At 38.9% G+C, this 14,820-nt stretch overlaps 2 protein-coding genes across 3 annotated transcripts in view; one reads left to right on the top strand and one right to left on the bottom strand.

The window, feature by feature from the left end:
- WDR3 (WD repeat domain 3) overlaps positions 1-13,788 on the bottom strand; it is a 33,025-nt gene extending 19,237 nt beyond the window's left edge. Inside the window, 10 exon segments of the mRNA XM_017869829.1 lie at positions 838-945; positions 1,535-1,632; positions 2,141-2,242; positions 2,426-2,542; positions 3,767-3,862; positions 4,778-4,856; positions 6,452-6,570; positions 8,465-8,674; positions 9,670-9,872; positions 13,696-13,788. Coding sequence (XP_017725318.1) covers positions 838-945; positions 1,535-1,632; positions 2,141-2,242; positions 2,426-2,542; positions 3,767-3,862; positions 4,778-4,856; positions 6,452-6,570; positions 8,465-8,674; positions 9,670-9,840 — 1,100 coding nt within the window. The 5' untranslated portion in view covers positions 9,841-9,872; positions 13,696-13,788.
- Positions 13,789-13,856: 68 nt separating this feature from the next.
- GDAP2 (ganglioside induced differentiation associated protein 2) overlaps positions 13,857-14,820 on the top strand; it is a 63,793-nt gene continuing 62,829 nt past the window's right edge. The window contains exon 1 of one of the 2 annotated variants that reach the window (XM_017869830.1): positions 13,857-14,030. The gene's annotated coding sequence lies outside the window, so the exon portion shown is untranslated. Of the gene's footprint in view, positions 14,031-14,052; positions 14,248-14,820 lie in introns of those variants that run through there. The other variant, XM_017869832.1, reaches the window with a different exon arrangement.

The following is a 14,820-nucleotide window of genomic DNA, read 5'->3' as shown; positions in this document are numbered from 1 at the left end:
TAAATGTTCTAGCTACCATCTTAGCTCACAAGGTTAACTTTTTCCAGGAAAAGGCTTTACAATGTCTTCTAGCTATATAAAGCCTGAATAACTATAAACAATTTTTCAAATAAAGAGTGCTCTAAGGCTGGGTGCAGTGGTTCACGCCTGTAATCCCAGCACTTTGGGAGGCCAAGGCGGGTGGATGACTTGAGGTCAGGAGTTTGAGACCAGTCTGGCCAACATGGCAAAACCCCGTCTCCACTAAAAATACAAAAATTAGCTGAGTGTGGTGGCACAAGCCTGTAATCCCAGCTACTGGGGAGGCTGAGGCAGGAGAATTGCTTGAACCTGGGAGACTGAGGCTGTAGTGAGCCAAGATCATGCCACTGCACTCCAGCCTGGGCAACAGAGCAAGACTCCATCTCAAAAAAATTGGAAAAAAAAAAAAAAAAAAGAGTGCTCCAAGTATTGAGTAGGCTTTTAAGTCAAAAAAAATAAAATAAAATAAAACTAGGTTCAGATCCTGGTTCTGATACATACCTTGGTTTTGTGTATGTATTTATAAGTGACTTTATACTCTTTCTGAACGTGGGGTACACTTTTTTTCTTTTTTTAAATTAGCCACAGGAAAAGACAGTAAATGACTAGCTAAAAGGGTACTACAATAATCCAAATACAAGACAAAAACTGGGCCCACGGTTAGGGCAACAGAAGCAGGGTGTGACACAGATGTCTCATGACCACTGTCTTCAAACATATAATTCATAAGACAGCTTACAAATAGCATGAAAAAGCCAATAATATTTGGTAGCTTACTATTTATTTGATAACTTCAGATAATTTATTTTTACTCACTTGATTTTGGCAGAAGTTTTGATATTAGTCACCCGCTGGATTTCATCTTGCAGACTCATTTCAACATTAACTTCAGGATCTTCCTCCTCTCCTTTGCAAGAATGTAATCTAGAGGGAAGAAAAGTGTTATCATGCTCTTATTTTTCTAGAAGCAGCTTTGCACTTACTTGAGTTCAAAATCTGGCCCCTTGACCAACAAACTGTGTGATTCTGGAAAAGTCACTTAACCACACAGGATTACCATGAGAATTAAACAATGTAGTATAAGTGGAAATGCTTTGTACACTACAATGTCATAAAGTATTATTTCACTTAATAGGTACCCTTAAGAAATGGATTCTGAATGTAATAGCCCATAAAATTTCTTGTAACAAGGTCCTTATAATTCCAACTATTCCACTGAACTGTCTCTGGTTATTGTTCTCATTTCAGGACTTTTTAGAAAACTCACTAACCTGCACTTAACAATCCAACCATGTTAAATAAATCAGAATAGGTCTCAAAAGATTTGCCGAATCAGATGATTCTCTATCTCTCCGAGACTTGACAAATTTGGGTTATCGGTACCTCACAAGTTCTTCTTTAACTTTTAACGGTAATTGATAAGAGAGTAAATATTAAAGAAGCCAGTATTTTTCAGTAACATGGGGCCTATCCAGGATATTTCATTATTAATATAAGTATTAAGAAAACATACTTTGCTTTCTTTCTAGCTTTCTTCATCTTCTTATCCATTTTCTTCTGAATTTCCTCTTTGGAAAGGATACAAAACAATTCTAGCACAGAATCAGTTCCCTAGACAGGCAAAAGGTTAATGTGAGTCAAGGAGAGGTGATTTGTAATTTACCTAATTCTCAATTAAAAGTAAACAACAATATTTATTTTTCTTCCCTTAGTTAATCCCTCTGGGTTTGCTATCTCATCTGTAAAATGAGGATATCACTTCCTACTTGTAGCATTGCTCTGAAGGCTAAACAAGAAGTTAAATGCTTTTAAATTGCTTAGAAGAGCAAGCATTTAATAAATGGTTGCTAATAAAAATAATATTGGTTCAAAAGTAATTGCAGTTTTGCCATTACTTTTAAATGACAAAACTGCAATTACTTTTCCACCAACCTAATAGTAATTATTAATATTTTTATTGTTATGCTAATAAAGCTAGAGATTATAGGTCCACACAGTACCATATAATGAATTATTAACATGAGTCAAGAAAAAGTCATCTTTACATTGAATATGAAAGAATGAGTGTGTGAAAGGAACAGCCTATTCCTTGTTATTTTCTCCTAAGTATAGTACTCACATGGCAAGCAACAATCCTGCCTGTCTTCTCGACTGCAAGGTTTACAACTCTGTCTCTTCCTTCCCGCATTATGGAACCAGCTTTTCTACATGAAAGGATTCGCTACAGAAGAAGCAAGAGCAGATGAAGGTTAGATGTAAGTTCTACTGAACTTCTGAAAAAAATATAATTCTAGTAAGTGCAAGTGACAAAAATATTCCCTAAAGTGATGATTCCCTAAAAATCTGCAATTCTGACTTTCCCACTATTCAACACAATTAAACTTAAGAAACGAAAATGAATTACATCCTCAGGGGCTTCATCCATCTCAAAGGTACCACCATCCTCTGCCTCAAGAGTATCTTGTATTCCAGGAGAAGATCCTTTGATTTTCTTGGGGTCTGGTTCTTCCGAGTCTTCAATCTGTTTCATAAAAATGGGAAAATAAAAGCTGAAATAGTATGTTCCAGGAGGCATTTTGTTGTTGTTGTTGGGGACAGAGTCTTACTCTATCTCCCAGGCTGGAGTGCAATGGCACGATCATATCTCACTGCAGCCTTGATCTCGTGGGCTCAAGCCATCCTCCCACCTCAGCCTCCTAAATAGCTGAAACCACAGGCACACACCACCATGCTTGACTAATTTTTAATTTTTTTGTAGAGACAGGTTCTTGTCATGTTGCCCAGGCTGCTCTCAAACTTGTGTGTGGACTCAAGTGATCCTCCTGTCTCAGCCTCCCAAAGTACTGGGATTATAGGCATGAACCACTAAGCCTGGCCCAAGAGGTAACTCTTAATCCTGAAGACTTAGAAATCTTTCTTATGGTCAATAATAGCTTCTAATCCATGATCTTCCTTATCAAACCTCTTCAGTAGCAGGGCAGGTATCAGAACTTATTAAAAACTGACTACATAATATATAAACAAAATATTACTCATTATACTATCTCCAAAAACTTTCTATAGTGTAAGGACTACTGTTTAGCGACAACAGTGAAAAAATAATGACCCTTCTCTTCACTAACTTCAAAATTTTCTCTGTATTTAGGTGAAAGGTCAACCATATTATAGAAAGAAAAATTCAAATTGGCACTAGGAATTGCAAAGGCATTCCAAGACAGGTTGATACATTTTCTTCTTAAATAAAGATAACCCCTACTCTACTAATGTAACTCCCATCGAAATGGCTGCTGGACACTGTACACACCGAAATTCAGCTAAACCTAAGGTCTGCAAGCTTTTCTTCTATGTAAATTCTTTAAATGTTTAAGAAAAAGTTATACATCTTCTCAGAATATGCATATTTATAAACATAAAATTCTACATATATGTTTGAGGGGAAAGGTTCACAGATATTCTGAAGGCCATCCATGGACCCCCAAAGGTCCAAGAATATCTGATTAAGAGTGCCACAAACTAAAACATTAGTATTACCAGAAGCTGTAAGCCTAAAGCTAACCTGAGCTCAAATAAATGAGGATAATGAGCATACAAGGAAGAAAAGCTTTTTCAGGTGTTGCAGGTTATTGGTGTGATGAGTTCCTTCTAATACTATGTGAAGTACTCAATAATTACATCTGATTCTAAAACCAAGGTGCTTATGAAACTTCTAAACATGACCCTGCCCATGATTTTAAAAAGTAATTACCTCTTGCAGATAAGCTATGTCCCATACCCTCAGTTCACTGTCTGAGGCTCCAGTGATGAGTCGCTTTTCTTCTGACACCAGAACCAACCCCCATACCTATAGAATATAAAAAGATTTGAGTAATACAATTTTCAAGAGATTCCAGGTAGTATAATATGATGTTCCAAAAGTCTAAGTTACCATAGTGAAATGTCTTTGGCACCTTAAAGGCAAAGAAAAGGCATATCAACAACCCTTTCAAAATACACTAAGAGAAACCTCACTTTTACAGAGAAAAAAATGGCCTGTGGTGAAACTGCTGCTTTTGTGATACTACGAGTTTGTCTCTAACCTCCTATAATCAAATTAAGATAATGGCTGTTCAGCATAAATCTTAACTGGAATCCACTCAAATGATGATTTTAAGTCTTCTATTTCTTTGCTTTTAGCAGTGTCTAGCAAATAAAAGGTGCCCCACTAATGTCCATGGCATAACTTTCAGCTTCAAGTATCCAGGAATTAAATAATGAAAATAATATTGCTGCAGATCAACAAATAATTTAATCTTCTTGTCATTAACTCTAGGTATTACCTTCCTGAATGCCTGATATGAATAAAGCACTGAGGATGCAAAGATGTATAAAAAACAGTCCCTGAACTCAACTGAATAGATCTGTGTTCAAGTAACTACTGTAAGAGCTACCATGTGCTGCTTACCTATCAGTAAGCTAGGTGCTGCACACATAATATTATTAAACTTCCCTATGTTCATAAAAGTGGACACATTATTTAGAAATGATGAAATTCAGGAATTAAAAACCATCCAAGGCCAATTTTTACTACATGTCAGAGCATCAGTATCTGCTCCAATGGCTGGCATTGCTTCCATCAAACCAGCCTCACTATTCCTCAAGATGGCATAAAATTATTGTGTGCAGTAAAAACAAAGAGCCATGAAAAGGGAAGCGAAGAACACCACCTTTTCCCTTTTGCCTTCCCATTATTTCCCTGGGCCCACGACCCTCCACGTACCTCAGTCCGGTGGCCAACCATTGTTTTAAAGCAGTGCTGAGTATCAAGGTCCCACCATTTCACCATGGTATCTTTCCCACTAAAAGAAGAAACAGGAGAAAAATATATATATCCTGTTTAGGAAAACTTATTCAACCAATAGGCAGATCCAAAACTCACTTTGCTTTAAAAGGAACATATGCTTCAATAATGTCTAAAGCTCCAATTCTCTCTGATCTTTCTTTTGAAAAGCAAAGAATCCTAACTTTCCTTGTAGTTATTCCTGTGCAGAAAATAAAATGTTCTACCTATAAGCACAAGAATGACTTTAGATGCAGAGTACCAAAGAATACAGAATTTGATCCATCATGCCTTCCTCTTACCATTTCAATCATCACAGCATTGGCATTCCCTCAGACAATCTACCATGGAAACATCTTAGACCTCTCCCACTCCCTTGTCTTCCCATCCAGTTAGTCTCTTGTCCTGAAAATGCCTCCTCTGTGAAGTTTCTAACTATTGACTCCTTCTAGTCCATTTCTGTACACTAACCTGAACTTAAGTCCTACTACCTGGATTATTTTAACAGCTTCTCATTTGGTCTCTTTGTCCATTGCTGTTCTTTCATCCCATCCAATGTGCAACTGTCGGATAACCTTAATTTTTAATATTTGCACTCACTCAATGTTCTCTGTAGAATGAAAATCAGGTTCTTTGGCAGCATTCTCAAAATTTCCCATTTATTTGTTCTTAACCCTCTAAATATAAGCCCTCCCAGTCAATGGCCTCTACTACTCCTGCTCAAACACCTCTTCCCTACCTCTTCACTACATAAATCTAATATAATCCTCCTTCATGAGCAAACTGGAAAAAAAAAAAAAACCCTCAAAAACCTGATTTACAAACTCCATCCCATATAACCCCACCTTACAGTGTTATTTACTTTCCTTTATATTCCCTAAGCTGTAATATATATATTTTCTATTAGAACCATAGAATCATTCTCTTACAGAACCTGTGTTATCTGAACAAGACACTAATTTACCTGTATCCTATCCCACAGAAACAAATCCACCATTGGTAAAGCATTTAGTGCTCACAGCTTTTTCTGAGTTATTACTATGGTTCCTCTAATTAATGCCTGGCAAACCTTGGTATCCCAGCTTTTCCTAGGTGGCCATTCTTTAGCAATATTCATTATGATGTTAGGTTGAACAATATAAAACTGTTGGTATTTGATGATTTTTTATGTACACAAATAAAAATTTCAAATGGTTCATCCTAATAGGTGTTCAGAAGGCCTATGAAGTACAGTATATCTCTCCTCAAAAGGCGAGCCGAATTTAACACCTGGTATTCATATCTTCCCTCTGCTCCATATTCTGATTCCTGGCTTTCTAGAGATCTAGAAGGTAGACAAAGCTCATTCTATAATGAGCTTCAAAAGGCTAAGAAACAAGGAAAAACTGATATCAAGAGAAAAGAATGACAAATTAGAAAATTATTTTAAAATAATATAACTTTGGATAGCTCTACGATACTACTTAGAAGAAATGGAAAAAAGGAAAGCAGGAGAACAGGAGAGAACACTAATGCATAAGCATGAGCACACTGCTCATGAGAGAAATGAGTAAGGAAGAAAGCAAATTCTCTCTTCCTAAAAAAGAACTGGAAATTAAACCATTATTTCTTTACCTAGTAACTAGCAGGTTCTTTTCTTGTAGAAACAAGGCTTGTGTGATGGCGTCCTTGTGCCCCTTTAGACGGTAGAGACCACTTTCATTGATCACATCCCATACAATAATATCTGTGTCCTAAAGGGATCAAATAATACAGATGAAAAATAATTTTCTTTACCACATATGGCCTAACTTGACAAACAATGAGACTTAATTATTACAAAGGCAATACACAGTCCTTGCAGAAAATTTGGAAAGCATGGGGAAAGTACAGTGGAATAAACACCAGCCTTATTCCCACCATCCAGAAATAATCCCCAGATATTGTTATTGCTCTAGTTTTTATGTATAATCCAGGTTGTTATTTTCCTATTAGAAAACTGAGATCATGCCATTCCTATCATTTTAAAACCTTTTCTTTATTCATTAAATATTATTTCCATTTCTTCCACGTTATTCTAGGGTGTTCACATTTTTAATGCTCACATAATAAATTCTAAAGTGATAGCACAACTTATTTTAAAATTTTTCTATTTTAGACATTTAGGTAGTTTCCAACTTTCTGCTGTTATAAATATGCAGAAGTAAACATTATTATACACAAATTTTTGTATGTATCTCTGATTAGAAAAAACTAAATGAAAAAAAAAAGTTCTTGAGTTATATGATATGTTTATTTTTAAAGTTTCAGATTGATACCATCAAAATTATCTCCAGGTTGGGTAAATCTATAGAACCAGTGGGATATGTATGACAAGGCCTGTTCCCCATTCACTTAACTCTATTATTAGTTTTCTTAAAAACTACTACTAATCTCATAAGTAAAAAATGTTCAGTCTTAGTATTTAATTTACATTTATGAATACAAATGAAAAATATTTTACATGCTTTATGGTGATTACTGGCCATTAGTATCTCTTTTGAATTACCAATTCATGTCTTTCTTTTGTCTATCATTCTTTGGGTGTCATCTCTTATTTGACTGTTTGTAAGTTATTAATAGATGAATGATACTAATCCTTTCTTTTTATATTGAAAATATTAAATATTTTAACTTTTTCAGTGTCCTCTGACTTGTTTTTAATGTACAAATGTTTCAAGTATTCCAATCTACCAACAGTTTCCTTTTATTTCCTTGCTAATACATTTAAAGTCCTTTTCTACCTTGCTATCAGATATTTACTTACATATTTTCTAGTTTACTTTAAAATGCTACTTTTTTATAGTTAAGTCTTTAATCTTTGTTTTATTTTGGTATATAGCACAAGGTAAAGCTTTAATTTAAAATTTTCCCCCAAATAGCCAATTGTCTAAGGACTGTTTTATAAGTAATCCATCATTTTCTACTTATTAAAATGTCATCTTTAAAATATACTAATTAGGAATATAAACGTGGACATGTTTCTGAGATTTCCATTTGGTTGCAAAAATCTATTTTGCATTGATACTTGCATTGAAGTATCAATATGATACTTCTTAAATTTGGGTTTATACAACATTTTAATATCTGAAACTCCCGTTTTATTATTCTTTTCTTCCCAAATGTTGGTGTTTCCAATTCCTTTGCTTTTCCATATTAGGTCAAGTTCTAAGTAACAATTAAAACCTTTACAATATCTATTTAAATATATCTATATCTATATATAAACATATGTCTAAACATAGCTTTAGCTATATAAATCAATTAGAAAACACTACCATCTTTTCAATGCCTTGTCTTCCCACTCAAGAACATGGATTATATCTCTACAAAAGTCTCCTATCCCATTCTTCAGTAAAGTTTCATGGTATTTTTATGTCTGTTACTTAATCTGTTGTGAATGGAATCTTTTATATTTTCTAACTCATGACTTTTAAGTTATAGGAAATCCTATTGACTTTACAGAAGTCAATGGCAAATAATTATTATTTTGTCTCTTCTTTTCCAGTCTTTGTTTTCTTTTCTTATTTTACTGTTTTGGGTAGCACTTCCACAATAAGAGTTACATTCCTTTAATATCTCAAAGTCTGGGCTGATTCAAAGGCTCACCTTGGACCCAGATGCCAGTCTGCCTCCTAGCTGATCATACTTCAAGGTAGTGATAGCTGCTTTGTGACCATTGAAGGTCACATTTCCTTCCCCACTCAGGAGACTGAAGATTCGGATCGACCCATCCTCATACCCAACAGCTAAGTGTAGCCCATCTGGGGAGGGGCACAAGCAAGTAACTTCTTGTTTAAGCCCCTGAAGGATAAGAATCTGAAATCATAAAAATTAAAAACAATGTAAAAGAGTTAAGCATGAAATCAAGGGAATAGCACAGGAATACTCAGGCACAGTAAAATTAAGAACACCAATAATTCCAAATTACTCTTATGAATAAAAATGAAACTCTACAATCCATTTCAAGTTTTTTAATATAGAAATTAGTATTTGTACTAGGCAACGAAATATTTAAGAAAAGGCTTAATTATTTTCTCCATAGCCCTACATTGGTGTAATACATATAAAAACTCCCTAGGCAATAAAATAAATTTAATCCCTTTAATGTAAGTCTTAATCCTAGAACAACACTACATGATTTTCAATAAAGGGTTGCAAATTCCTTTAACTGAGACCTATTTTATAAGAAAACAATCTGCATGGCAATCGAGTACTACAGTGGTTTTCACCACAAAGGACTCTGGGTGGCAACAAGAATCAAAGTAGTAATCTCTTGGGAATCACAAAATGAATGGACAATATCAAAATGCCTATATTTGGTTTGGCAAAAGTGGTAGGCTTAGGGAATTCAGTCACACAAAGTATCGAAGTCTAGTTTAACAACACTTGGGCCTTATCCACATTAGAAAAACATTCTGCCAACATACAGTTACCATCCTTTTAAATGCCTAATATTTTATAACCAGCTATAAGCATAAGTCAAACTTGAAAAACAGAACTGGTAGAGAAAAAATACATTACGAATAAATAATTACTATAAATAATGACCTGTAAATATTCCAACAAATAGACATCTAAGAAATAAGTTCCTGTTTCTTTGTGGTTTTCAGAATTTAGTGGAGAAGAACACAAAGGAATTTGATGCTTGGCTAGCTAGACCTAAAGGAAAAAGATTTCTCTTCTCTTCTAAGGGCACACACACACAAAAAAAAAACTCAGGATAAATAAATCAGAGCTCCCCCACTCCTACTACTACCTCTCCATCCTCAAGTACCAATAAATCAGTATCAAACTGGTCATTTTGGGCTCACCTTCTCTCCTTTCCTTAAGTCCCAGATGAAAACGTGTTCACAAGCTGGTACTGCCACATAGCGTCCTTTCTCACCACGAAGTGTCACAAAGACAATATTACCTTTTTGGCTGCCAATGACGCCAAAGACGGCACTAGCAACATAGCGTAGGTACTGCTTGGTGAGCCCCATGTTATGATGTCTGATACCACAGGTGAGGCAATCTGTGCACAGAAACAAAGAAAACTCAGCTCCTTGGGTGCCTTGGTTCTACTAGGTTAGTAAACACCAACTGTTTTTGGTTTTTGAGACAGAGTCTCACTCTGTTGCCCAGGGTGGAGGGCAGTGGTGGGATCTGGGCTCACAGCAGACTCCGCCGCCTAGGTTCAAGCAATTCCCCTGTCTCAGCCTCCCGAGTAGCTGGGACTACAGGCATGTGCCACCAGACCCGGCTAATTTTTGTATTTTTTTTTTTTTAGTAGAGGTGGGGTTTCACCATGTTGACCAGGCTGGTCTCGAACCCCTGACCTCAATTGATCCGCCCGCCTCGAAGTGCTGGGATTACAGGTGTGAGCCACTGCGCCCAAACAATACCAACTGTTTATCATGTCATTAAAAGCATGTAACTTGTGACTTCTTAATCTTTATTTACTCTGAATAAATCATTGACCTAAAATACCTAGACATCTTCATTTTTTATTCACTGTTGACTCAATATAATCCCTCTTCCTCAAGTTCCAGATTAGTCATATTGTCATGCCCAACTCATGCGTATCTGACATTATAGGCTCAATGCAGCTAAACTAATTTACTTCTGCCCATTCAACCAGCATCAAAGCTTTTACACAGAGATTGGTAGTCTGAGACTGAACATATTTTTCAGAGACTATTTATTGAAAACCTACCAATTAGACAGGCACCGTTCTAGACACTGGATATACACTATTAATAAGACAAAATCCCTAACCTCATGTTACTTAACCTTCTTGTACAGTGGTTCTCTAACTCTAGTATACATCCAAATTACCTGGAGGGCTTATGAAAACACTGCTAGAAAACACCATCTCATCTCTTCTCCCAGCACCTGTTTCTGATTTCATAAGTCTGGGGTAGGGCCTAGAATTTTTCATTTCTAACAAGTTTCCAAGTGATGCTGCTGTTGCAGTTCTTGGACCACACTTTGAGAACTATTAGTCCATGAAAGTCTGTCCTTCATTTCAAAATCAGAGCAGTCACTTACCCTTGGCATAGAAAATGGGTGAGCAACTTGGCACACTATTTTTGGAAAGATGCCATTATTTCTGCACTTTTATTAAATTCACTGAAAATCCATAATCCACTGGTTATGTATAAAAGGGACAAGAGGTGAATGAAGGAGATAACAAATCAGTCCCATCTGTTCTTTACATGGAAGAGTAAAAAGTATCCCCAAAAAACACCCAGGCAACTTAAAACACACAAAAATAAAGAAGTTACAGTCTTTTATAAGGAGTTGTTTCTTTTTGCTATTGTTTTTTGTTTCTTTGGTTGGTTGATTTAACTCTACAGGGTCTTTCTAATTATCAAATGCTGTTTTAGTCTACTTCAACAAAAAAAAAAGTTCAATCTCAACTCTCTGATAATATTTTCTGTTAATAATCACTTACTGGCCTCATTGTTTCTCTCACAGGAACCAACATAAAGCCAATGTAAAATCAAGGAAAGATAATATTAACAGGATGATAATGCTCTTAGCCTAGGCCATTTGATTAATTCTTTCGCAATTCCTCTTACTCCTCCAGACTCTGTAGTTGTTCCTTATGTTTGCCTGTCTTTGGCCATCTACCACCTCCTTCTATAGTATCTTCCTTGGAGAATTCATATAGCATGCCTAGGTCCACAGACTCCCATATGTCTATTTCCAGCCCTGCCCACCTACATGAATACTACTTATAGAGTTTCCAATATTTACTGAACATCTCCACTTGAATACTATAAGGTTTCACATTTAACATGTCTATAACCAAGCCTACCTTACTTCCGGTATCCCTCTCTTTTTTTCAGACACTAAGACACAATTTTCCCAGTTACTCAGGCTCAAAACCATTTAATAACCTTTGAATCATTAATAAAAAATATTATTATAGCAGCCAAGATTTAGCGAGTGCTTACGCTACAGTAACTGATAACATTAAATGTATATAACTTAGTAAACATATGCAACTGTTTACATACAGCAATTAAGCAATTAATGAAATGAGTTAACATATGCAAAGCACTTAGAAAAGCTTCTAGCACATTGTAAATATAAGTATAAAAAAATTATCCTCAAGCCTGTAATCCCAGCACTTTGGGAGGCCGAGACGGGCGGATCACGAGGTCAGGACATCGAGACCATCCTGGCTAACACGGTGAAACCCCGTCTCTACTAAAAAAAAATACAAAAAACTAGCCTGGCGAGGTGGCGGGCGCCTGTAGTCCCAGCTACTTGGGAGGCTGAGGCAGGAGAATGGCGTGAATCCGGGAGGCGGAACTTGCAGTGAGCTGAGATCACGCCACTGCACTCCAGCCTGGGCGACAGAGCGAGACTCCGTCTCAAAAAAAAAAAATAAATAAATTATCCATAAGGACCTGGTGTGGTGGCTCATGCCTATAATCCCAGCACTTTAGGAGGCCAAGGCCTGGAAGTCAAGAGTTTCAGACCAACATGGGCAACACAGCAAGACCCTATCTCTACAAAACATTTTTTAAAAAATTAACCAGGCATGGTGATGCACTCGGGAGGCTGAGGCAGAAAGACCACTTGAGTTCAGAAGTTCGAGGTTGCAGTGAGCTATGATCACGCCACTGCACTCCAGCCTGGGTGACAGTGAGACTCTATCTCTAAAAATAAATAAACAAATTCTCCACAATTACACTACAAGGGAAGTCACTCTTCCTATCTCTATTTTACAGACAAGGAACTCAGACCCAGAGATGGTAAACTGCTAACCCAAAGTCATTTAGCAGCTAAGTGCCAAAGTCAGATCCCAATCCAGCTAGTCTAACTCCAAAATTTCTGCTTTTAACCACTATGCTAAACTGCTTCTCTCTGCCTCTTTCTCTTTAGCCAACTCCACCTGACTGTTACTCTGAAACAGGATGCTTTTCCCTCCAGCACTTTCAGTTCCAGCTCTTTATCACTGGGTTACTGCACTGATTTTCCACCTAGCACCTCCGCCTCCATGTTTTTCACTCTTTTCATTTAAAAGTCATAATACTACCTACTAATCTTTTCAAATGAGCTTTCCCATCCTAAAGCCTTGAAAAGGCTGAATCGTTTGCCAGTTTCCAAAACCTCATTCTGTCTAACCTCCGTATTTCTCGAATAAACGTTCCTGTCAGGCTGGCTAGTTTCCTTCCTCGTCCTGCGACCTTGTATTCTTCATAGTATTCGTTTTACTTAGAAAACATGCATTTTCTCCTCTACTTATTTTAATCAATGCTATCCTCTGAGGCCCACTTCTTTTCGAGTAAACCCAATTCTCGCAGCCTTTTTTCATACCCTCGATATTTAAACTACCTCCCAAACGACTTGCACTGTTCACTTTGTTCCACGTGCACAGCTTTCGCCTCCTTTCGGACAGTTCATGACCAAAGCTTCTTCCGAGACCCCCATCATCTCCGCTTCCTAACCCACAGCCCCCAAAACGATGTTTCCATGATGCACTGAGGGCCTGGACCGTGGTAACAGACCTGCCACACATCCCTAAACGAGTCTTCGGTCAGGAGAGGGTGACGGAGGGTTCCACACATCGAACACACGGTCAGATCATCCTCAGGCAAGCCAGTGCATACGCACGGTCAGGCAGCTCTGCTCAGCATACGCAGCCTCGCCGAGTAGCTCAGGGGCTTCCAAGTACTGCTGTGGGGACGCCCGTAGTCACCTGAGTTCCCCCAGACCTAGCAACCGGCCCTAAATACGCCCGCCTCGGCTGCAGCTGGCATCACGAACGCCTCAGACAGAATCTGCAAAATCGGAGCCGCCGAGAAGGCTCTCAGCACCAACCGCGAACCTGCAGGACTCACCTCAGCCTCCACGAGGCTCCCAGCCGATTGGGCCCGCCCACAAGACCTGCCCCTTCCGGGCCCGTTCCGGAAGCCTCTTCCTCCAGAGGTTCCCTTTGCCTTCCAGGAGGAAATGACGGAGAGAGCCGGGCGCTGATTGGCGAGCTCTGGCCGGGAGCGGAAGCCGGTGTTTCGCAGCTCAGAGCGTTTGCAGCTGGTCACTCCAGCCTCCTGGGACTTTGACTCGCCCCACTCGGCGCGCTCCTGCTGAGGGTCGCCGAAGATGTCGCTCGGCCGCCTTCTACCAGAAGCCTGATCCGTCCCGCCCGCCGCCCGGATGGGACCGCCGGAGTGCTGTGAGAGGCGGGGCGGAGACCGGGAGGGAAGGCGGGGCGGAGAGGGCCGGGGGCGCGGCCCGAGGCGCACGGGACCCGGCCCTGGTCGGGATTGCAGGCTGAGGTTTTAGTTCTGTCACTTCTCTGGAAGAATGAAGCTGACACCACTTCCTCGCCTGTCGGTTAGGTTCTCGCCCGAGGCGTTGTCGGGGACGCCGTGTCGACGAGGAGTGAAGGGGTAGGCAGTCGGCGGGCACTAGGGACAGTGGTGCCCTAGCCAAGAAGGCGCGCGCCCTAGGGTGCAAGTGTATAGGGCAGGCGGGAGCCCTTGCTGGTTGTAGCCCCAGAGACAAGTCTGTTGCCGCTCCTGTGGACTGGACATTCTACGAACCGAGAGCACCTCGGGTGAGGGGTGGGTAGACGCTGAGCCCAGGATGGTGCGTTGTCTAGGTTCCCGCAATCCCTGGAGTGACACTGGCCTGGCTTTGTGTTTCCGCTCTCTGGCTGCTTGAGGGGGAAGTGACCAAGGCTGACTCCTCCTTGTTTGCTCGCTGAGATTTAAGTGCTCTGTCACCAAGTGGGAATTAGCTGTTCTCTCTTGCATTTCTACTACTTTATTTTTGAGCTGCATAGAAGTGTTTAGAAATGAGTTCTGATGTCTAGAGCTGTGCAAAATTAAAGCTAACATAGCGGTACAAAAGAAGATCCTGCCAGCGCTTCTTGAACAAGATATCTAAAGCCAGCCCAGAAATTAGACCTTTGTCTACATGATCTGATTTTCTTCAGAATTTCTTGAGCTTAAGGCATGTTC

Source organism: Rhinopithecus bieti, unplaced genomic scaffold (genome assembly GCF_001698545.2).
Source record: "Rhinopithecus bieti isolate Rb0 unplaced genomic scaffold, ASM169854v2 scaffold_3040, whole genome shotgun sequence".
Lineage (NCBI taxonomy): Eukaryota > Metazoa > Chordata > Mammalia > Primates > Cercopithecidae > Rhinopithecus > Rhinopithecus bieti.
This window is presented reverse-complemented; position numbering and strand designations above follow the sequence as displayed.